The 23,533-nt window shown below is 57.8% G+C and overlaps 1 protein-coding gene and 1 long non-coding RNA gene across 9 annotated transcripts; one reads left to right on the forward strand and one right to left on the reverse strand.

The window, feature by feature from the left end:
* Nucleotides 1–536: 536 nt before the first annotated feature.
* Nucleotides 537–10,564, forward strand: LOC119149130. Its single transcript, XR_005104578.1, has 3 exons — nucleotides 537–705; nucleotides 4,524–5,423; nucleotides 5,997–10,564. It is a non-coding gene; the product is annotated as an uncharacterized LOC119149130 (long non-coding RNA).
* Nucleotides 10,565–10,764: 200 nt separating this feature from the next.
* IFFO1 (intermediate filament family orphan 1) lies at nucleotides 10,765–21,098 on the reverse strand. 8 transcript variants are annotated; one of them, XM_037390084.1, is made up of 9 exons: nucleotides 20,327–21,098; nucleotides 15,391–15,451; nucleotides 15,210–15,305; nucleotides 14,835–14,975; nucleotides 13,722–13,882; nucleotides 13,128–13,248; nucleotides 12,361–12,450; nucleotides 12,066–12,196; nucleotides 10,765–11,551 (listed from the first exon to the last, which is right to left on the reverse strand). In XM_037390084.1, the coding sequence occupies exons 1-9, from the start codon at nucleotides 20,986–20,988 to the stop codon at nucleotides 11,446–11,448; spliced, it is 1,569 nt and encodes a 522-aa protein (XP_037245981.1). In that variant the 5' UTR covers nucleotides 20,989–21,098; the 3' UTR covers nucleotides 10,765–11,445. The 8 variants fall into 8 exon arrangements, with proteins under 8 accessions (XP_037245981.1, XP_037245977.1, XP_037245976.1 ...); XM_037390080.1 differs by having other exon boundaries at nucleotides 13,140–13,248; nucleotides 13,722–13,906; XM_037390079.1 differs by having other exon boundaries at nucleotides 12,361–12,453; nucleotides 13,140–13,248; nucleotides 13,722–13,906.
* Between the last annotated feature and the right edge of the window lie 2,435 nt (nucleotides 21,099–23,533).

Raw genomic sequence — 23,533 nt, forward strand, 5'->3', positions numbered from 1 at the left:
AACCCAGGTGGCAGAGGTAACCCTGGGCATGAGCTGCAAGTACAGGGTGGTGCAGGGCTGTGCTGGTGGGGCAGGAGGTGGCTCTACAGCTCCAGCCGCCTCCTGGCGCTCTGGATTTGCTTGTCTGATGGGTGTGTGCAGAAAGTGCTGAGCAGGTGAGTTTTAGGGGTTTTTTTACATTTGGTTTGGCAAAGAGGTGCAAGAACCAAATTACTTCTTCCCCCTGCTTTAGCAGAAGTGTTACAAGGAGGATTTTTTCATTTGCATTTTACCTCTTCAAATGAAATCGGCTTGTCCTAGAGGAAATGGCTGCCTCCGGACGTGTCGGAGGCTGGTGTTACTATGGTGGTGGCTAGCCTTAATTCTGGCTTAATTCTATGCATAGGAACGGGCAGTTGCAGTTAAGCTCCTGAGCAGCAAATCTCTGCAAGGTGAGTGTCAGCCCTCTGCTAGAGGCTGTGTTCCCTCCGGGAAGCAGGAACGCTGCGGGGCCGGGGCCAAGCCTCCCGCGACCTATGAGCACCAGGGTAGATGAGCAATGCACTGCACAGAATCAGGTGGCTCTCCATTTTTAGCAGCTCAGTTTACTGTCTCAGGGGTGATGTGGTGTTCTCTCCTTTGCAGGCAGGGTTGGAGCTGTTGTCTGGGATCCCCAGCTGCTTTAGAGCCTGATCTGGAGCAAGGACTTAAGCTCCCAGGATCAAGGTATGTTGGACGGAGCTTCTTGGAGCCGCTTATCTCCAGCAGCCGGGCTGCATAGAAATTCAATGTTTACTGGACTAGAGGGCAATGACTCAAAGTTGCTTTGCAAAGAGAAAAAGGTTGAATAACCAGCCTCTGGATGGGAGCTGGGGCTGCGAGCAGCTTGCCGTCCCTGGGATGGCAGCAGTACCTGGGGTTCCCTCACCTGTGGCCCTGCAAACAGCTTCAGGGACCTGGCATTAAATGGGAGCTGCCCGATGCTGGGGCTAACTGGGCAGCCCTCCTGTGGGGCTGGGTGTCTGCTGGGGAGAGGTGTAGCCTGCAGGCTTGTCAGGCTTACAAATGAGCCTCGGGTTGGTCCCATCCTGCCCTTGGGTGCTTTGGATGGCTGTCGTGGGCGTGCTGTGTGCGTGCATGGGGCTTGGCAATCTAGAAGTGCAGCGAGGCTGCTGAAACACCTTGTTGGGGTGGGGGGGGATGTCCATTTCCCCATGTAAAACAAAGATATTTTGAACTGGGTTTAAAGTGGGAACATTTCAACAAGCCACCTTTTTCCTCTAAAAAGCCTCGTGTTTTGTGAGTGCAGTAAGGCTGCCTGAAAATGCACCTGGAGCAAGGAGCCCTTGTTCTTTAGGAGGAGTCCTGTCCAGCCCGAGATCAAACTGCTGTGGGAATGAGCAAATTCATACAACCTTGGGGGTGGGGGTGAGGAAGAGTATGTGCTTTCAGGCTAACCATTGCTGGCAATATCTCAAATAAAGATTGACTGTGTTTTAAAATAGTATTTCAACTGGTTTACAATCCTGCTTGAAATTCTTAGGAAAATTATCCAGCTATCTAGGCGAGGCAAGCCAGGAATCACAGTACTTAGAACACAGTTGCTCTGGTATGGAAACGGGGAGAGCGAGTGTGGCAAACAAGTTGTGCAGCCTTTGGACTGCCTGGAGAGCTTGGTTTCCTCCCTCACATATAATAAGCTCCCAAAAAAGCACAGCTCTTCCCCTAAATCCTCATTTTGTATCCAGACACTGTGCCTGCAGATGGCACCACAGCAAGTCCCCTCCGGACAGATGGAAAAGCTAGCTCAGTGGCCAGCCTGGCCAAGAGCTGCCACCCTGTCCTAAAAATATTTTTTGTTTGGTGGGGTTTTTTTTGCTTTATTTTGGGGTGGGGTTTTGGTTTTTTTTTTCGTTTTTAGGGGTTTTTCTTGTTTTGGTTTGTGTTTTTTTTTCCCAATTTGCAAAATTGACATGACTGTGAGTGGCATTGGGACAAAAATGGGAGATCTGCTGTGGCAGCTGCTTCCCTCCCTGGAGAAGAGTTTTCCCCTAAGTAGGGGAGCTCCGGGTTTGATCTGAAAGCATTTCTAGGGAAAACCAGTAGGAATCCTTGGGAGGGAAGCCAGGCACTTGGATACAGAGAGGCTCTTGTCCAGCAGAGCAGCTCGAAGTGATGGTGCTGCTGGGCCAGGACAGCAGCTCCAAGAGCAGCTGCAGTAAGCTGGAATCCGTCCCAGTGTATGGGTGCCTTGCAAGGGGAAGGTGCAGAAAGAGAAAGACACGGCTCGGGCCCGAGGCAGGGCTCTGCCAGGCACCAGGGCTCCCTGCCTGGGCCACGGTGGGACAGGGATGCCCCAGCTACGTCCAGCCCCCTGCAAGGGCTGCGCCAGCGCGAGCTCCCCGGCCAGCCAGGGGACGATGCTGACGGGCGCCTGTCCCTTCCTATGGGTGGTGAGCTGCAACTTTTGCTTGCTTTTTTAAGATAATGTCAAGTGTTGCTGCAGTATGGTAACTAGCAGTGGTGTGGCAGGAAAATTCCCTTTTATGACAACTTTGAGTGTTTTAGAGAAATTATTTCATACTCCATTGGCATTTGCCTGCACTACCACACATGCATTACTCCCCCAGGAAATGGCTAGCTGTCCTCACGCCACCCACTTCTCAAGACGTCAGCATGAAGCTTGAGCATGAAGGAAGATGCCATGCAGTTAAAATCATCTTGAGCAGATGAGGGAACTCATTAAGCTTGCTTGGGAAAAAAACAAGAAATCACACCGAAGTGTAATGAAATGGTGACTGCATAATAAGCACAGTAAAAAAAAAAAAAAAGTCTTGGGACATTGAAACCATACTGTCTGCTTCTGAAGGCAATGAGTCTTTGAGCAAAGCAATCAACGGATCTGTGCAAGGCAGAGGAGATACAGCTCTGCTAGGAAAGGCGATGACACAAGGTGCACCGAAGTTGTATAAGACAAGCATTTTAACCCATAATGTTCTAAACTCCTTTGTAACAGATGTCAGTCACAAATCGCAGCCTCTGGGCTGACGAGCTCGGTAGGGCAGTACTCACAGAATGAGGGCATTTCATCAAAACCTGAGCTGCCTGCCCTCAGGCAATGGTGCACAGCACTGCTGAAACAAATCCTGTTACTCACTCTTCTGAGCTGAAGGTAATTGCCTACTACAGGGCGGCTAACTTACCTCCGTGTATTATCTTACTATAGGAATGTCATCTTCTGGTGGGAGTTCTTCTCAAACGTTCCTAGAAGGAACGGCAGTACTGGGTTATACTTCACTGCGTAAGATTTGAAAAGGCAGCCATCAAAACCCTGAAGCTGTAGTCAAATGAAAATAGAAGAAAAACTCATAACTAGTAGCAAATTAAATGGAAGAGCCTTAAAAAAAAAAGAAAGAAAAAGGCAGACTGAGACAAGAAGCTGCCCAACGGCAGTAAGACGGTGTGGGAGCCGGCAGGGAGGCTGGGGCTGGGGCAGGGAGGTCAAGCCGATGTTTTGCCATCAGAGGAGCTTCGGGGTATTCCCGGAGATTTTCCTCAGCGGTGACGGGACAGAGCCATGGTTGCGAACTGAAGTGCCGGGACCTGAGATGGCATCTGTGCCGTGAGGAGCAGTGACCCCTTGGTGCTGGGTTCGCTCGGTGCTGGGTTCGCTCGGGTGGGCTCAGCACCAAAAGGTTGAGCAGGTACCTGTGCTGGCAGTAAGGAACCATCACACACACACACCCCCCCCCCCAATGAAAAGCAACCAGGTTTAGCCAAAAGCAGACTGGCAAAACTTTTCCAAGCCCCTGAACTGCCCCAGGACAGGGAAGACCACCCTCTGCGGGCTGAAAAACCAGTGGGGAGGCTGGTGGTGGCTGAGAGAGGGTGCAAGCGGCCAAGCGCCTGGGGACATCTGCCCTAGGGTCGTTCCCATCCAGCACCTTGGAGCATGGGGCACAAAGTTTGTTCGTTACGCAAAATGATGATGCGGGATGCTTGGCACTGCATTGGCCTGTGGAAAGGGGCGGGGGGACCTTGTGACCAAGTGGCTGGGTTATTGAAACGGTGGGTGCAATTCAAGGGTGCTAAATGAGAATTAATGCGTGGGAGGGGACACGCACAACTCTGACATGGCAGAGCTCAAAGCCCCTGGTAATGTTGCCCAGCTCTTCACCAAACAAGTGAGCAACCTTAATTGGCCTTGCTCTGAGTCCTGGGACAATTTTAAAAAAAAAGGTGGCTTGTAATCTCCAGCTTTTTAGCTACCAGGTTAGGCACAGGTTTACGTGCTGGACCTCAAGCAGACACGCGGAACGCTCACTGAATGGCCTCCAGCTTCCCCATCTCCTCAGACCCCTAGTACGCCTCCTCTGACCCCTAGTACACCTTTCTCAGCCTAAAACTGCCATCCAGACCAGCAATACAAAGTGACATTAGGCAATGGCCAAAAATGCTTACTCGCTTTTTTTTTTTTTTTTTTTTTTTTTCTTAAAAAGGAGTAAACCTACTACACTTTTCACATTCAAAACATTTTTCTCCAGCCTGGAACCACAGTCAGGAGTCTTTGCTCCATCTACTCCAACTTGTGATGCGAAGGAGGACAAAGCACAGCAATGTCACATGGGGATAAAAGACATTTAGGGCTGCCCTCGGTTTCAGCACCCAGCTGGGCACTCACCCAAGGCTGCCTGCGAGCCCTGCTCACCGAGTCTTCCCAGCCCTCCTGCCGTCCCGGAGATGGTTAGTCACTATTTCGTACTCTTAGATGCACCCATTGCTAGCTTAAATATGTATGGCAACAGAACTGACATTTTGACTCTATTTAAAAATATATCTTAATGCCTCCTTGGCATGTTTGGCTGAGGTATTTACTCCTTTTGGGAGCCTCTATCCTTTCTACATATAAAAAGGTTTCATCTGTCCATTTGTCTCGTCCCTCTATAAGTCTGTGCGGATTTTTTCCCGTTGCTCCGTGATTCCCATCCTCCTCCCCTCTCCATGGTTTCTCATTGGTGTCCCTACGTGGCCTGTCAGATTAGTCACTGACGTCACCCGCTCACCCCTCCACCCCATTTTTTTATGTGCCCTCCCCAGCGCATCTGAAAATTGACATCAGCAAACCCTGGATCCCAGCAGCCAACGCTTTTCCAGCACCGCTGAGGCCAGGGAGCTTGGCCGAGCACTGTCTGCGGGCGACTGCGCTGTGCTTTGCCCCCCCAGCATCACTTGCTCTGTCTCCCCAGGCAGCTTCAGGCTTCGTGCGCGCCCCAGCACCTCCCTGCCTCAGCGCGCCCTGGGTCCCCTCGCCTGGAAATGCCAAAGTGTTGATTCTGAAAAGATCCTGTCAAGGATCCTCCTTAATTGCTCGTGGCCTGGACAGTGCTTCGTCACCCCCCTCTGACCACATTCTGCTCTTTCCCGATACAGAACAAGCATATCTGGTGAGTACTTCTCTTTTTTTGCTGCATTTGGATCATTTTTTTCCCCCAATTCCAGTCAAGCAAAAAGGCTTATATTACTGCTAGAATTGATTTTTCTTTAAATAGAACAAGAACAACCTGTTAGTGTCCTCAGCCATCTAGCTATTATTTTTTTCTTGAGGTGGTGTGAGTAGCTGAAGACCATTTTTATACAGCTGAATTTTTCTGTTGTCCTTCTATTCCTTTTCCCTCACCCACAGCTGTTGGAGTTGTTGCAAGGGTTTTTATTAATTAGGGTCAGGCTTTATTATTATTTTTATTAGTTATTCTAAGTACTAGTGTCACATGGCCACTTATTCAAGGAAGCAGTTTACTGAAAGCTATCTTCTCATCCGTACTAAATCACAGCTTTTTGGATGACTGGAAAAACTCTCCTCTTTCCCAAGGTTTCCCACTTTGAATCGTACTTTTTTAACACTTCCCCTGAACAATTTCATGGTGAGAAAAGGCTACATAACACCAAGCTGTTATCTGTTATGGCATCTGTCCTGGGTGGTGTCCTGACGTGTATCTCAGCTGATCCCCCACCTTTAGGCACCCATCCATCCCATCCCAACCTTCGTCTGTTGCAAGGACACAGAAGGCCGTTGCCACCCGTGGACACGCCGATGCCACCATTTCTACATGGATCAGAAACTCTCCCGGCACAGCAGATCCTTCGGCACCCTCAGCCAAAGTCTCCCACCACAACATAATTTTCCTTTTTGCACAAAGCACAGAGGTACTTAAAGCAAATCCCTGTGCTTTGTGATTTGGGGATACAAAAGACCCTTGGATGCCTTCATGAAATTGCGCATCAGAGCACGTCGCTTTGCTGTTAGCTCTAGAGGGAACGTGATCTTTAGCGCAGCTTGCAGCCCCCAGTCACAACTGCTCTCGCCTGTCCCACCGCTACCCGAGGGGTTGGACTGGTGAGCTAGTTCTGCGACAAGGCTGTGGGTGTTAAAAATATCCATTAACCACGTTTCTTCCTACCCTGAGGATTTGTACTGGCTCTTGCCCCCTGACCAGGCACAGTCTGCTGTCCAAGCTGATAACGCTGCCCCTTCCCATCCCTCGCCGTACTGCTTCAGCTTGATTGGGGTGCCTTTTGGTGGCCCCTTGAGCTCCTTTTCCTTAGTGTTCCCTTAGCACCTTCCCAGCTCTCACAGCTGCTCCCCAAGCTGTGAAATCCATACCCTTTTTGGGCAGAAGACCGACAGCATCCTCTCCTTGTTCCCATCCCGGCAGAAAGTGGCCCAAGCACGTAGAAGATTCCTAAAACACCTCTCACAGTCTCATACAACCACTGGAAGATTCCCAGTGCTGACTGGGCATCCCTAAAGCTGTCGGCAGCCCATCTAGTCTTGGTGCTGTCTCACAGTCACTCCAGCACTAATCGCCATGTGTAGGGGCTTGGCAGACGTTTCCAGGAGCCTGTCCATGCATCATCCAGGCGCACCTCCAGGGAGGCAGCACTCTGCCATGTCCTGCATTAATTGTGACCTCTCCTCTCAAAGGGTTTCTTACCTGTAACCATAACCAGAGTGTTTGACGCACTTGATCATCATGTGCAAGTTCTGAGACGCTGTGCCGCAGGTACCCGAGAAGCGACAGCCATAACGAGCAATGACCTTCTCAAGAACTAACGAAGCTTTTCTAGCAGAGGTACGAGGCTTAGGAAAGCAAATCCCTCAACTCAAATCCAGAAATGAGACCAGCTTCCTACGCAGCTTTGATCTCTCCTACCTCTTGGCTAAGAAACAAGATAAACGGAATAATAAACAGGTTATCAGGGAATCAAAAGTTGCTCCAGCAAAGGCTGTCAGAGTAATGTTTAGGTCCATCTAAGGCCTCCTGGAACGGGGAAGAGCTGACTCACGGAAAGCCATGTGGGACAGGTGCCCCAGCAGAACCTTCCTTCCAGCAGAAGGGTGCTGGGTGGGAATACAGCACCTCAGCTGAACGGGCCGACAAGTTGGGCTCTTTCGGCTCCGAGATACAATCTAAACTGGACAGGATCCAGGAACGAGAGAAGGGAGGGTGCAGGCTTGCTGAACACAGGGAAGATCTGGGCTACGTCGTGGTTACTTCTAGAGCCAGTAAGAGCATCCCACCCCATGCGGCAAGGTGTGAAGAGGGCGATGCTCCCCGGCCTCTCCGTCAGAAGGTCTGGGAGTTTCCATCAAGAACCACAGTGGGCTGGTCTGAGAGCTGCCTTGCCAGACGGGGTCTTGGAGGATGAGGTGACTCCTAGGGAACATCACTAGGGAAGGGGCAGGGGAGCCACTCTGCGTGCCACAGCAGCGTTCAGCAGGGAGCCAGGGCTCGCTTCTGCAAAGCCCCTGGCACTGTCTCTTGACAGCCCTTGCCCAGAGGCTGATCTCAGCGCTGGGAGCATGGGGCACAGCGGCCACGGCAGGGAACCACATCTCGCAGCACAGCTCAAAGGCTGATCACATCCCTCAGTGCCTCATGGAGTGGGTCTGTCCCACTCAGGGACAGCTCTTGCCTCAAGGGATGGGTTTTGTGCCAGCCCCACTGCTGGTCTAAAAGCTGTGCCTGCCCTCACCTAGACACAACAGCCCAGATGCTGGGCAGGGAGAAGCCAGAGCGATGACCAGCACATTTCCAGATTGTCCAGGTCAGTCTCCAACAACACAGATTGCTGCAGGGTGGGGAGGCTGAACCAGCCCACCTACATATCCCATGGGAGGACCTCACTGCCAAGCCAGAGAGACATGATCCTAAAAGGATGGTCTTGGACAAACGTTTGTGGAGGTCAGCAGACAGCAGCCACAGTCCCGAGATGGATGAGGGACCACCCAGATGCATCCTGCCATGGGACTCCATGCAGTAAGACACATCCGTGCTTGGACCGTACTTGGGTAAGGAACTTTGACATTAATGCACAGACACCAAGTGAGACAGGACTCTCTCCCCTGCCTGCCATGGTTCGCTCTGGCGCACCAAGGACCATACCAGACTTGGCTGCGACATGCTCACAGGTGAGCACGGGCTGCTGGGAAGCACAACTGACCCACTCTGCCAAAGCTCGTTTCACCAACTCATCATCTTGGTCAAGAGTAGAAGGCCCACTCCATCCATGGCCAAGCTGCCCTGAAAGCAAGTCTTTCAGAATGCTTAGGCCAAACAAAGATTTTTTTAAATGGGCTGGGGTCTGAGGGTGATCAGGATACGATTGTTCCCAGTGAGATGAACACAGACCAGCAGATGTGCAGAAAGCTCAAGCAGCCAAGACCTGGGTCTTTGCTAGACAATTTCTTCTGACGTTGCTTCCTGAGCAGACACGGCCAGGAGGTATCCTGGACAGTGAATGGAGCCAGGGGCACAAGAAGCTGCACAGCACCGAGACACCACAGTTCCCAGCAGGGCTCATGGTGGAGAAAAGCAGGCTAGATGCTCCCCAAAGAACGGATGGAAGTGCACAGGGAAGGGTTAAGCAAAGGGAAGGTTCATGCCTCCTCCTATCCAGCATCAAAGACCTGGGGTCACCACTGATGGACAGGCAGGTGCAGGGCAGATGGGCTAACCCTGGGCTGTGCGTCCCACACTGAGGAATTGCTGAGGCAAAGGATCGGCATTGTGTGTCCTGCCAGTGAGACCCTGGGGGCCGTCCCACCGGTGGGGGAACAGAGCCTACTGCTGGTGATGAGGCTCACCAGAGAGCAGCACCTTGCACACGTGGGCAGGGAGATCTCAGTTTCACTGCAAACAACGTCAGCGTGGGACTGGGGTCCCCACGTGTCCTGGCACGTGGGTGTCTGGCAGCACCAGCTGCTGCCGGGGCAGAGCGGTTGGTCCTTCTGTGCTTCACGCTGGAAACCTCTCAGGGCAGATGCTCTGCAGTCCTGTGGGTTTCCAAAGCAGCTCCAAGAGGCCAAGGTACACGTCATGGATTATTCATGGGGGAAGCCGGACTTAGCCAGCCACTCAGAGATCTCTGCAGCAGAGAAAGAGCAGCAAATGCCACAAAGACACGCATGGAAAAGGGGGTTTGCACAAACCAGAGGAGCCTTCAGGCAGGGCAGAAAGTGATCCCTGATCTGCTGGAGTGTGAGGCAACATCACTTGAAAGAAAAAGCCCAGATTAAAATATTTCCTCAGGCTTTAGCTCTTTTAGGAAGAAAACCAAAAAGGCAGGAGGGAAAGAAACTGCAACAGGCACTCCAGGGGAGAGCCCTGTCTCATGGCAGGCACGGAGGCACGCACCGGCCAGGCCGGGAGCACACTCTGCTGTCCCCCTGCTCTGCCCCCCCGGGGGTGCCCCCTGGCTCCCCTCTGCCAAGCAAAGCCCGTGCTCGCCCATCGGAGCCCAGCCACCCAGAGCATCACCCGAGGAGCTGCCATGGCCCAGCAGCCAAGCCCCGGCTGTGCCCCGGCCCTGAGCTTTCCCGGCTGCTTTCTCCTACCGTGCGCACGGCCTCGCCTCCCCCTGCACCAACCGGCCAGCCTGGCCCCCGCCAACACGCCAGTGCACGCTTCTGCAGGCACGGGCGGCACACACCCCCCCCCCCCCAAATGCGGACCCTCTGCACCATGGGGCACGGGTGCGCTCGCAGCTCCGGTGCATGGCAGCATTAGCGACCCAAAACAAACCTACCAACACAGATAAGCTGTTGCATCCCCGGCCCCTGTTCTATCTACCTTACCTAATCTTAGAGATGATCCGAAAAACTCTACTGCAATCTACTTTCTCTTCCCTCCAGAATCTTTTGCGAGAAGCATTTTTCTCTGGAGCATCACCTGCTTGGCTGTGCTGCCAGGGTCTGCTGCTCAGCAGCTGCCTCTGCAAACACTGCCCCTGGGCAGGCTTCTCGCCCCGCCAGCCTCCCGCCAGCCTCCCATCGCTGCAGCAGCACCGGTGACAGCCAGCAGGCAAACGCTGGGACAGGGGGATGGGGGAACCCCCGCTGTGGTTACGGCAAGGTTGGCTGTGGGGCTGAGAGCAGGCGAGAAGATGCTCTGGGATGTCCTGGTGCAGCAGAGGAGACCAGGCGCTGGGAGGGGATGGCCCACAAGTCGCGAGCCACGTCGCTTTGTTTCCGATTCCTCAGCACCAACGATGCTCCAGGTTAAGAACAAGCCAGCCCATGCAGCACCGACACCACACACAGCCTGTCGAGGGCCAGTGGATCCCAGAACAGGGATCTCCCACCATTGTCCCACCCATCACGTCCCCAGGGGACGGGAGTGTCCCATGGGAGGCCCCCATTGTGGGCTTGGGGGTCCGGTGGAGGGCACCCCCTGCCTCAAGCCGTGCGATGCCTGCGGCAGCACAGGGAGAGCCCACACCCAGCGAAGCTGTAGAAAAGGAACCTGTCCCGTTTAATGACCCCTTGGCCCCCGCAGCACAGACGCGAGCGCAGTGCCAGCATGCGGCAGAGCAAGGGCACAGTGAGCGGGACTCAGCCCCTGCCCTGGGCAAGGCGGGGGGGGGGGGCGGGGGTCAGGCTGCCCCGGTGTGGCATGGGGACCAGCCAGGTGCCGGGCCAGCAGCAAGGACAGAGAGAGCCCAGGGCTCAGTCCAGTTGGCACCAGTGTCAGGTCCAGTTTGCAGGGAGGTACAGCTCTCGGTCGGCTCCGCGTGGCACGGGGAGGGCAGGGGGCAGGCCAAGAGTTCCAGGACGGAGGCTGGAGGAGGTGAGCCTGGGGGGGGCTGGGGGACAGTCCTGGAGAACGCTGCCGTGGCAGGTTTGGAGCCTCCCTGCCCGAACCGCAGTTTAACCAAAGCAGGGGAAGGGAACAGAGAAGGGGCTGGAGGCTGAGCGGCCCAGGCAGGGACCCTCAGCTCTATCTAGCTATTCCCACTTGCAAGGTATCTGGTGGTGTAGGGGGGTGGGATCTGCCAAGCACCCAAAAACGGGAGTGAGCCTGGGTGACAGATGTTTACCAGCAGCTCCACGTCCCCAAGTCTCTCTTAGGTGTGGCTCAGGCAGCCCCGTGCCAGGAAGGGGGTCCAAGGGAGCGGGGCTTCCCCTCATTATCTGATGGAAGCGTCGCTGGGAGGGTCACGGTCAGACTCCTCGCTCTCCTCGTTGAGGGCCGACTCGCTGTTGGAGGCTGGGGTGAAGGCAGGAGACTTTCTGCTGAGAAGAGCAAAGGGCAGCGGTCACAGCACTGCACAGGGTGAGTGGAAGGACCGGGTTCAGCGCGGCAAAGAGGAGAGAAGCTCAAGTGCCCCTCTCGCTGCCCTGGGATCCACGGAAATCCTTGGGGGCTGGGGAGGGTGTCCCAGAGAACACCAGCTGAGAGGTCCAGGGATGGAGCAGCACCAGGGGAGACGCCCAGAGCAGGACCCTGCCCAGGCATGCGGGGCTGAGGATGGGTGGAAGCCCAGCCCAGAGGTCCCCAGCCTGGAGTCCCTACGCAATGGCAGCTCCTCTCTCCGTCAGGGGTGTTGAGCTCCACCAATCAAACCCGCCTCCTCCTGTGTGCGGCGTGGAGGCTGGTCACCAGGAGAGCCCAGCTGCCTCTGGGAACTGCCCCCCCACCCCAGCCAGGCAGGGCAGGGCCATGATCCATCCCACCTTCAGCTCCCGCTCCCTGCGGCTCCGCTCCTTGCCCAGCGCACGCCACCCCGGGCCTCCTGCCGAAGCTCACCTGTCCCCAGACTGGGTGATGAGCCGCCGGCAAGTCTCCATCTGCACGTCCAAGCCTCGCTTCATGCTGCACATTTCCATGTACTCGTGCAAGTGCCGGTTCATGTCGTTCTTGGCTGTGGCCAGCTCCAGCTGCACGAGGGAAATGGTGCAGAGATGGGTACAGAGCACGGCCAGCCCCGAGGCGGCCACCCCCCTGTCACCACCCCCCTGCTCCAGCACGGTGCCTCCCTCCCGCAGGTTCCCCATTTCACCCCCTTCTGTGCCACGTCGGACCCGCTTCCCTCTCCTCCCACCTCTATTTGGTCGATGGTTTCCTGGTACTCCTTCTCACGGCTCTTGAACAGCGACTCCGTGTCCTTAATCACCTTCTCCAGGCTGTCGTCCTGCTGTTGAGAAGAGCAGATGGCATGTTTAGAGGCAGGGAGGCACCAAAGATGAGGAACCAAAGGCACACGATAAGAGAAATTAGAGAAAGAACTGGCAGCACTGGGTAAAAAGAGGAAGAAACAGAAGCCGTGTAGTATAAGTAAGGCACAAGTCAGTCCTGCCAACAAGGGCGGAGAGACCCAGGACTGGGCACTGAGCACATCAGCCCAGGACAAGCTCAGCAACGCACAGAAGCTTTGACAGGCACAGTCCATCCCCAAGCACGACACATCCCCAGGGAACTGCTGAGGGTCAAAGCTGCAGCTGGCGAGGGCTTTGGCCACAAAGGACACTGTTTGGGCAGTGCTGCTGTGCAGCAGGCAGGTGGGCTGCAGAGCCTGAGCAAGGGACCCCCAGAGACCAGCCCAGCCAGAGGAGGTCTTCTCCATCATCCCAGAGGAGATGTGATGCCCTCAGCACATCTTTCAGGCTACAGGTCCCCAGTCTGTCTAACAAGACCTTCACAAGGATGCAGTAACGTATTCCTGTGGAGAAGATGGAAGCATCTGCACAGGCCTGCAAGGGCTGGAGGTGCTGAAGTCTGGTCTTTGAGGGAGCATCTTCCCAGTGGCAGGCAGGACGGAGTGTCCCAACCCACGGCTGGATCCCAGAGCGGACCTGACACCACCGTTACCTCCCCCTGCACCTCTGCGGCTGCAATGGCGTATCCGGAGAAGTCCTCCCAGAGCAGCAGTGTTTCTTCTGTCTCCTCCCACGTAAGGCTGTCACAGTCATCCTCAAAGTCATATTCCCTCCTGGGGACAAGGGAACAGCGTGTCAGGACAACCCCAGCGGGCAGGGGGCCGCGGCAGCACCAGAAGTCTTGCCCCTGCTCACAGGCAGGGCTGCGGCTCTGGGGGATCTGGCCAGGGTGGGCTCACATGTGCTCAGACCCAGCAGCTGGTGGGGAAGGGGCTGCCTTCATGTTCAGGAGCCCTGGCAAACCCAGGCAGGGACCCCCCAAAAGCAGGAGCAGGGGGCAAGAGGAACGGGCGCTGGACCCACTCCCACCCACGGCACGGGTGGGCTCAGGTCTCCGGGGAGGTCAGTCCCCCCGTGCCGCAGAGCGGGGGGTGTACATACCCCGCAGCTGCACCCCCACCTCACCCTCCCCTGGGAAAGAGGAGCTGCAGCCCCCCCCCCCTCCCCATCCCAGGCGCCAGCGGGGAGCCGGGTGCCAGAGCCTGGCTCGACGCCGGCAGCGGCGGTGCGGAGCGGCCGCACTCACAGCTGGTTCAGCATCCTCTGCATTTCCTCATTGATACTCATGGCCGTGGTCTCGTCCTCCTCCTCCTCTTCAGGTTTTCGGGAGGCGTCGCTCTCCGACAGCGAGGTGTCTTCGTCGCTGACCTGCTTGCGCTCCCGCTTCCGCCCCACCGAGGCTGGGACCTTAACGGGAGACAAGTGCAGAGACTACAGAAACAAGGCCGGGTCCGAGGTCAGGAGCAGGTAGTTGGGAGGAGATGGAGGGGAAAGGGATGGCAGAGGGACAGAAAGGCAGGGGGGAGAGAGAGAGAGAGAGACAGAGAGAAAGGAAGGAAAGCGAGAGAGAGGGAGAGAGAGAGAGAGATGGGCTCATTATGGTCAGGTTAAAGATGGTGCAATGGATAAAAAACATGGGTTTAGCATTTTCTAAAATTAAAACTAAGCAACTGAAGATGGTGTCTATGAATCTGATGAGAAAAAACAACGTGGTTTTACTGCAGAAAAACTCAAATCGCCCACCACCCCAGTCCAGAGACAGGGAAACACAGCAGTGACAGAAACAGGAAAAAAGAGACAAGAGTCTGAAAAAAGTGAAATATGTCAATATTTACAGTTTGACCTGATTTACAGAAAGCTTAAAATTTGTACTCTTTCCCAACTGAATGGAACTAACCAATTGCTTCTGTAGGGACAAAGAGAGCGAGACAGAAAGGCAGCGACATCCAGAAAGAGAAAAAGAGACAGAGAAGAGAAGAGAGACAGAGAGAAGATGACGGAGAGGGGAAGGGGAAGGAGAGAGATGGAGTTAGAGACAGACACTCGAGTAACTCATCTCCCTCCTGCAGCTGCTCCCCTACCAACTGCGGGGTCCCAGGGCCCGACACAACAGGTCAGTGAGAGGTTGAGGGGACTCTTGATGCCCAAAGCAACATCTGGAGCTTTCCACCTCCTCTCCATGCCCTTTCACCTGGTCCTCCAGAGAGAGACAGAGAGCGAGGGACTGCACAGAGCAAGGGTGAGGGTGACTAAGCGTCTCCCCTAGCAGGGGGGATGGTGTTGTCTCTTCTACCTCCTTCAGGAACTCTCCTCCCCAGAGCCAGCGGCCAAGTGTGGAGCAGCAGCAGGTGCTCCTCACCTGAAACATCTTGATCATGTCCTCGCAGTTCCGCTGCTGCGCCACATCGCACAGCTTGGCAGTGATGTCGATGCGCCGGCAGATGTCCATGTCCACCTTCATGGCCTTCTCCTGGATCTTGGTGTCCAGCTCCGTGATGTTCTGAACCCACGACGCCACAGGAGGGGGATAAATCAGAGGGGCAATCAGAGCCCCCAGGTTCCCCACCACCCCATGCTGCAGGACTGCATCCACACCCCTGCTCTGCTCACTGCACCCTGGGCCAACCCTGCCCCAGACCGCCATGACATGTCCCACCAAGGAACTGGTTTTCTACGCAGCCCCACTGCTCGGGCAGGACACCGCTGCCAGGTCGGAGAGGGGTCAGGGACTCACATTGCTCATCAGTCCCTTGAAGACAACAAGCTCTGCCTTGAGCTGCTCCACCTTCATGGCCAGCTCCTCCTGGCAGGCTTCAGCCTCCTGGGCTTCCTGCCCCGGGCAGAGGGAGATGCGCAAATCAGCGTCAGCGCAGGGCAGCGGGGCTGCAGGGGAAGGGGGGGATGGTGATGCTCACCTCCTGCAGCTCGGTTACGCGGTCCTGAAGCTGGACACGAACCGTGTACTCCTCTTCCCATCTAGGGAGACAAACACGCCGCTCAGATCCCGCCGGCCTTGCCGGCTGCCAAAGGGAGAGGAGGGAGCAGCAGCTGCTCACTCCAAAGCTATCCAAGAGGGGGTGATGACGGCACCGGGGCGGGAAGGAGAACGTGCCCAGGAATGCATCACTGCTTGCTTCCAGACGCCCAGCAGCTGCCGAGCCTGGCAGCGCCCCCAGCCACGAGCCCTGCCCCACCAGGCTCTCCGCCGTCCCTGCTCACCGCGGGGGGAGCTGGGGACACCAACCACGGGCTCTGCATGGCAGTGGCACTGCATAGCCTGCCACGCTGGGGCTGGTGGCTACGCCCCGATGCAGCCCCCCAGCCCCTCCACCTGCCCCCGAGCCCCTTGCCCTCAGGCCACGCTAGGCTCAGCTCCAAGGCTCAGGACAGGGCTTGCAGATCTTGCAGAGCTGCCCCATCAGCATCGTATTTACGACCACATTTGTGCCTCTGCAGCGCTGCAGTCCGGGCTGTGCAGAAGCACAAAACCTGAAGCGACGCTGAGCCGTGGCGCGAGGGGCCGTGACGTGCGCGGACGCGAAGGGCTGCTCTTCAGCCCGCAGCGGTGCAGAGGCTGCCCTGCGCCCCAGCACGGCGCCCGGCCAGTGGCACGAGCCTCCTTGGCCATACTGCCGCGTAACACATTGGATTAAAGAAGGTTGCTTCACCCTACAAGGAAGCGGGACGGATTCTCCCAGTTACGCCAGGGTGGCTGGTGGGCGCTGTATTAGGCTCCGCAGCTTTGCCAGAGGCTGAGCCGCAAAGGTGCCCAGCCGCGCCACACAAAGGCGCATCGCCGAGCAATTATATTATATTTCACTGCATGAGATCATCATCTTGGGCCATGCTGCGGTGCTGGCCTGGCCCACGGTCTGTCGGGAGGCCAGCCGGCCGTGCTGCGCTTCGCTACATGGCCGTCACGTCCAGCAGCCGGGCTGGCACACACCGCGGTGCGGCACGGGGCAGGGCTGCTGCTTCCTCACCCGGCTCTGCTGGGAGAGCCAGATTTCTCTGAGAAAGCGGGATTTCTCCAGGAAAGCAAGCGGAGTGGGCCCTGCCTGGTGCAGCCAGCTCCCGTTTCTGTTTAGCGCTTGCAAACGCAGAGACAGGCACTGCCACCCTGCAGGAGGACCTGAAGAAACATCTCCTCTCCCTTACTCCCACCAAGTTTGAAAAAGAAATCCTAAGGTCTAGGGGACCAGATAGCATGTGAAAAGCCCTCTCAGGGTTATCTCAGGGTATCAGGACAATCTCCCGGCGTGGGAGAGTCCTGGCTTAAGAATTTCTAAGCTCTTAAGGCTGGCAACGCTGCTCCTTACTCAAGCAAGGACAGAGCGTGCAGTGCTCGTGCTGGAGTGAGCTCCACACCGCAGCTACAGGGAGTCAAAGGGGGTTCCCGTCCCTCTGGGAGAAGAGGGAGACAAAGAGAGAGGGAATGAGAAAGTTAAAAGGTAGAATTGCCCTTATACGGGAACTGTTCAACCAAGGCCTCCCTCCCCAGGGAGAAAAACGCCTTCCAACATCAGAAAAATATTTCAGCATCTTCCTCAGCATGGTGCTGCCTCTTTTTTGGTCCCTGCCTCCCTCCGGGTGTCTCTCAAGCCCGGACTCACTGGGGACGTAAGGCACAGCTGCAGACCCCGGGCAGAACCCGCTTCACGCCAAGACTAAGGGAGAGAGCGCAGATCAGATAAAAACCGATTTAAAGGCAGGAGGAACAGCAATTGGCCCTGCGAGTGATGAATCCGCAGGAACCTCTCTCCCGCTCACCTCCTGCCTGGCTCCTTCCCTGCTCCCTCCTGCAATGCACCACTCCTAATAATAACCTGCCTGCGGCGCGGCACCCCCGGCCCTGCACGGCCGGCGGGCGCTGCCAGCTGGACCCACGGCTGCCCCACACCACCGGGGTCCCTCCCGCACCGCCACACGGCAGCAACCTGCCCAACGGCTGGAACAGAGGCAGAACGCCAGGGCAGGAGGGTCCCAGCAGCAGACAGACCCAGCCGCCTCCTTGCCAGCCCTCCCAAAGCTGGGAAGGCAGCAAGATGCAGCGCCATCCCCACCGCCTGCCCCCCCCAGAAGGTTGGTGAGCAAAACAACCAGCCATGCACATCTTTAAAAAACCCTGTTCGCTGCAAGAAGCACCGGGGCGCCGCAGCCGGTGCTGCACGGCCCGCAGATGCTGTGGGGCAGCCTTTGGGCCGCTTGGGGCACGAAGCTGCGCGCGTGCCTCTCTTGCCATCTTCCAACTGTTTTTACAAACATCTACAAACTGTTTTTACCTTAAATGCGAGGGCTCTGCAGCCAGCTGCACCCCCTCGCAGGGCAATCGCAATAACAGACCTTCTTGTGGCCTCTCGATACATAAAGGGGGCTTATAAGAAAGACGGAGAGGCAATTTACTGTGGCCTGTAGTGCCAGGGCAAGGGACAGCGGTTTGAAACTGGAAGAGGGTAGGTACACGTAGATCAGAGATAAGGAAGAACTTTTTTATGATGACAGTGGCGAGACACTGGAGCAGGTTGCCCCGAGAAGTTGTGGATGCCCCATCCCTGGAAGTGTCCAAGGTCAGGGCTTTGAGCAACCTGATCTAGCGAAAGCACACAGCGGGGGTTGGACTAGATGGTCCTTAAAGGTCCCTTCCAACCCATTCTGCGATTCTAACGCACACTGTGCCGTAACACTACACATCCCACACCTCTAGCACGTCCTTGCAGCATCCAAGATAAAAACTACTTGGGAATACAGGTACAGCAGACAGCACTAACCTGGTGAGACTCAGTTCCCCCATGCTTGGTGGGTCTGTATGACACCTGCAGGCACCTTCTGCCCCTCTCCAGGCCACCTAGCCTCAGCCTGCTCCTTCAAACGCAGATCTTGCGAGCCCCTCTCCGGCTGCTGTGGCTCCTCTCATCCCTCCCTATTGCCCCCACACCCCTCCTAGATTCCAGACTTGAATTTCAGGCCCTGTATATCCAGAGAGAAGCTCCTGCTGCACCGCTCCGAGTGCCGTGGGCTGCACGGTGGCAACGCTGCCCTGAAGCAAGCATGAGCTCAAGCCACGGCCAAGGAACCGAGAAGTCCCATGTTAACACGGTCTCTTCCCTTGGCCTCCAGGCAGGTGGCAAATGGATGACACCGTCCCCACAGCAGATCAGAGCCCAGCGCGGCAGGGAGCTCTCTGCGCCCGGGGGATGTCAGCCCTTAGCATGGGGAAGGGTGTGGAAATGGGATCCTCCTGTCCCATTCCCCTGTTTGGGATCCGGCTGTACCCGTCAGAGTTCCCGGTGCTGGAAAGGGTCTGGGGGTGGGGTCTGCTTTCCCCCAGCTCCTGGTAACACAGTCCAAAAATAGATCCCACCACCAACATTGGCCCGCAGTGGCTTGTGGTGCCCCCCCCACCTCCCCAGCGTCCCTGCTACCTCCATCGCCCCCCAGCCTGCCCCAAAGCCCACTTGCCAGAGCGAGACCACCCCGGAATGCCCTCCTTTCTCCCAAAGTTTCAGCAGCACCGACAAACCCGAGGTGAAAACACGAAGTAAGGAGAGCCGCCCGCCCGCAGAAGGAGCCGGAGCCCAACGCCTGGCTTAATGATAAAAGGCCTTAGGTACGGGCAGCGATAGGTGGGAAAGGAGAGGTGCCAGCTCTTCCTTTCCGCCTGCCTTGCTTGGTGCCTTCGGAGCATCCAACCGGCAAGCGTGCTCAGCCACAGCCTTATAAAGCCAAACCCGTAAGGGTCATCCTGGATCCCCAGCCTCGGATCTCGGCACCAGAGCCCGCAGCTGCAGAGTGCAGGTTAGCGGCACGGCTCCTGTGGGTAGAGCACACTTTTGCTCGTTTGGGCACATAATCACTGACTTTCTAATTCCTTCTAAAGCACCATAAAGTGACTTCTGGGGAAAAAAAAAAACAACAAAAAAAAAGATAAAAATCAGTTGCTTGAGTGGCATCAGTCCCCAGCACTGGCCACACACTGCCCGGCGCCATGACCCAGCGATGCCAGCCCCTGCCTGATCTCATCCTACGTGCGGAGCCGAGAGCGACCTCGGGAACTGGCCTGAACCAAAAGTGCCGCCGGTGCGATGCGGGAGCTGCGGCTGCCCCGCACGGCAAAGAACGGGCCGAGAGATCAGCCCTGTATGCTGCTTCGCCCTTCTCCCAGGCACATGCCAAGCCGCAGCTATTTTGGGTCGGCAGGAAAGCCCCCGAGGAGCAGGGTGCTCCCAAAGCCCCCGAGGAGCAGGGTGCTCCCAAAGCCCCCGAGGAGCAGGGTGCTTCCACACCACTCGCTGCTGGGAAGGCAGTGGGGAGGGAAAGGGCCGGGGCAGCTGGCTGCTCTGCGGAGGGGCTTCTGGGCACCTTCCAACGGACCCAGGGAGCCCTCCTCCTCACCATCCTCCTCCTCCTCCTCCCAGCAGCCTTTCCCAACCCAAACACGCTTGCTGCACATTCACCTTCCTCACCTACTTTCCTGCTGCTCCTCCTTCGCCAAGTGTTTCCAGATCCCCTCCCGTTTAAAGCACCAGCTCCTGGAGTCATGTTATTTCCTTCCCTGCTTAGAAAGGCCTTCCCAGTCTGTCACGCCACGTCGGTAAGACGGAAAAACCCTCAGCGAGCATCCCGGGAGGGTTCAAACACCAGGAGGCCAGCAAGGAGACCCCGGCGCAGCCAAACGCGTTGAGGGGCCCGGGATTTTTGCCTTGTGGGACCCACCCCCCGCCAGCTGGAGCCCCCCCGCTCCCGGGCAGCCAGGCCAGGGCTGCCCCCCCTGCTCAGCGGGCCCCGCAGCCACCCTGGGGGGTCCCTGGGGGGCTGCAGCCCGGACCCCTACTCCCCCCTGTCCCTCCTCACCTCCGCTTGTACTCGTCGCGCTCCCGCTTCACCTTGGCCAGCACGTTGTAGAGGGCCCGGATCTCGGGGGTGATGGTGTCGATCTGCACGCCCACCCCGTCCGGGTGGACCCAGGAGACCCCCGGGCCCTGCACCAGGGTGGTCTCCGGCCCCGGGCCCAGCCGTCGGGCTTGCGAGAAGGACCAGATGGTGCCGGGCATGAAGCGGGAGGCGGTGGGGAAGGTGGGGGGCGGCTGCCCGGGGGAGCCCAGCGCCCGGGCCGGCCCCAGCCCCAGCCCCAGCCCCAGGGTCCGGATGGGCCCCACGAAGCCGGTCTGCACTGCCTGGTCCCGGCGCGGGGGTCCGCGGCCCCGGCCGCCCCCCTCCTCCAGCGCCTGCTGCAGCTGCTTCTCCAGCTGCCGGTTGCGCCGCTCCAGCTCGTGCACCTTGGCCAGGAAGCAGCGGAACCGCAGGTTCAGCGTCTTGAGGACGCTGATGTTGGAGCCCAGGTCGTTGCGGAGCGCCATGGCGGCGGGCGGCGCGGGGAAGGGGCCGGCGGGCGGCGGCGCGGCCAGCTCGCCCCCGAGGGGCTCGGCGGGGCGGGCGGCGGGGGGCTCGGGGCCCGGCAGCCCCTGCTGCTCCTGCGGCAGCAGGAAGAGGTTGGGGCCGAAGAGCGGGTTCATGGCGGCGGCGGGGGAGATCCCAAGCAGGGCCCCGGCGGGGCGGGCTGAGCCCGGGGGCTGCGCCGGGCCGGCCCCGCGGTGCGGCTTCCGCTGCGGCGGGATGCGGCGGGGCCGGGAGCCGCTCCCCGCCGGGGCCCCGGGCGGAGCGAGCAGGGGAGGGGACGCGGCGGGGACGGGAGGGGACACGGCGGACGCCGCCCTCCTCTGCCCGCCCCCCCGCCGCGGAACGGGGGGGCTCGGGGCCCCGCGCCGGCGGGTTGGGCGCTCCGGAGGGGGTCGCGGCCGCCCCTGTCCTTGTTGCTGTTACCGTTAGCGCAGCCCCCAGCGTCGCCCCACTCAGACCCCCGGAACGCTCCCTCCGCACTCCCGATGCCCCCTCGTTACCCTCACTCGAGCCCCCCCATCACCAGCCCAGGGGGCCTGTGCTTATTATTGTTGTTATTGTTGCTGTTATTGTTATTATTATCGTTAGCACAGCCTTCAGTGCCTTCCCCAGCGCTGCCCCCCTTCGAACCCTCATAACTTTCCCTCTGCACCCCCAAAGCCCCTCGTTACCCTCACTCGAGCCCCCATCACCAGCCCAGGGGGCCTGTGTTTTCTATTATTATTGTTATTGTTGTTGTTTATTCTTATTATTGTTAGCACAGCCTTCAGTGCCTTTCCCAGCACTGCCACCCTTCAAACCCTCGCAACTTTCCCTCTGCACCCCTGAAGCCCCGTTACCCTCACTCGAGCCCCCCATCACCAGCCCAAGGTGCCTGTGCTTTCTATTATTATTGTTATTGTTGTTGTTACTACTGTTATTGTTAGCACAGCCTTCAGTGCCTTCCCCAGTGCTGCCCCCCTCTAGAGCCTCACAACGTTCCCACCGCACCCCCGCAGCCCCCCGTTACCCTCACTCGAGCCCCCCGAAGGCAGCCAGGCCCCTGGGAGCCGCCGGCAGCCAGCGCGAGCCGCAGGTGCAGGAGGTCGCGGGAGGCAGCCGGCCTCAGCCCGGCAACACCCTGCGCTCGGCTCGCTCCGCCGCTGTGTGCCGGGCAGCCTCGGGTCTGCCCTCCCGCTCCCCACCTGCTCCTTCGGTAGGTCTTTTCCTACAGTCTGTCCCCCTGGCCCTGCCCTCAGCCCCAGGCCACTGCTGCAAAATGCTCTCCACGCTCCCTTGCCCTGCTGTCCGGCGGGAGGGGACCGCATGGATGGATGCGGATGTGGACACACACCTGTGTCACATGCTGCCATCGTGGCCCATTCCCCAGGGTGTCCACGGCGCAGCTGAGTGCCCTCCGAGATCCCAGCTGAGCGGTCGGCAAAGGGGGAGCAAGCAATGGCTTTGAATTGAAGGAAATGCCCGGCATCCATGGCAGACAGGCGCTGGTGGGGTAGGGTGCTGCAGAGCCCTTCCCGTGGGATCTGACATACGGCTCAGTCCATGCATCCAGAAACTTCCCAGACCCACCGAAGATGGCCAGCTTTGCTAGTCTTGACCAAGAACCTGCCTACTGCATTTTCTCTGCTGCTTCTCCTGCAGGCCTACAGGGCTCCTCCGTCCCTCTCCTGCCTTCCTTGCCTGGGAGCAGACCAAATCAAATTTGTTCCCCTCTCCTGCCATGCTGTGTCCAGCATCACTTCTGCCCTGTGACCTGCCTGTCTCCCCTACCCTGCCCCCAGTGCTGGGCTCCTCGCAGCAGCCCCCATTCGCACTGATAATACCTCCTCTCCCACCAGAAACGGGGCAGCATCCTCCCCGGCACACCCGTGACTGCTGGAAGCTGTAACTGGATTTCAGTCCCTCCCATGTGGGCTTAGGGTAGGAAACGAAGCGAGCTTTCCTTCTTCTGTCACCTCTTAACACTCTTTCTCTGAAGCAGCGGTTCCCTTGCTCTGCTTCTGACCAGAGAGGCTGAGCCATGGCCAGCAGCGCTTTTGCCAAGGGAGAGGCAGGTGGGAAGGTGTTCCTCACTGGCAGGTGCAGGAACATCTCCCAAAAACCCTCGCTGCAACAGCAGCCGGCAGGGAGCCATGCACCCAGCAGCAATACCACCAAATAAACAGCCAGGGAAAAGGGAAGGACAGATGGACGAAAGGGATTCCCAGTCAAGAAGCTTGTTTTGAAGCAGCAGTGGCAGCTCCAGCACGGAGACCTCCCAACACGTGCCCTGGAAGTCATCACTGACTCCCTCCTGCCACGTCCCTTCACCCGCCCCGCATGCTGCTGCAGCCTGCCTGCACACGCGGCAGCCCCCCTTTTCCACCAGCACCCCGTCCCCTCGCACACCCCGGATTTTACCCCCCGTCCCTGCCAGCCCATCCGCAGTCCCCTCCGGTCACGCGCAGGCGAGTGGTGTTGGGCAGCAGGGAGATCCGCTGCTCCTGCAGCCAGCGGGGAGCATGGCCAAGAGCAACGGCTACAAACGTGGAGCAAGCGCTTTCCCAGGCTCCGCTTGGCCTGCTCCTGTCCTGCTGGGGAAACCCGGCACCAGGGCTGATTAATGAAACGCCAGCAGAGGAAGGTGTTGCCATCCATCAGGAAAACCTGTTTTACCGGGAG

Source organism: Falco rusticolus, chromosome 5 (assembly GCF_015220075.1).
Source record: "Falco rusticolus isolate bFalRus1 chromosome 5, bFalRus1.pri, whole genome shotgun sequence".
Classification (NCBI taxonomy): Eukaryota; Metazoa; Chordata; class Aves; order Falconiformes; family Falconidae; genus Falco; species Falco rusticolus.

What these genes read in the sequence shown, in the direction of transcription:
- IFFO1 (XM_037390076.1), bottom strand. Translation starts at nt 20,988, where the DNA reads ATGAACCCGCTCTTCGGCCCCAACCTCTTCCTGCTGCCGCAGGAGCAG. An exon ending in CAGAGGATGCTGAACCAGCT is followed by an intron (nt 13,249 to 13,721) that starts GTGAGTGCGGCC and finishes CCTTGTCCCCAG; the next exon opens with GAGGGAATATGACTTTGAGG. An exon ending in CCGCAGAGGTGCAGGGGGAG is followed by an intron (nt 12,454 to 13,127) that starts GTAACGGTGGTG and finishes TCTTCTCAACAG; the next exon opens with CAGGACGACAGCCTGGAGAA.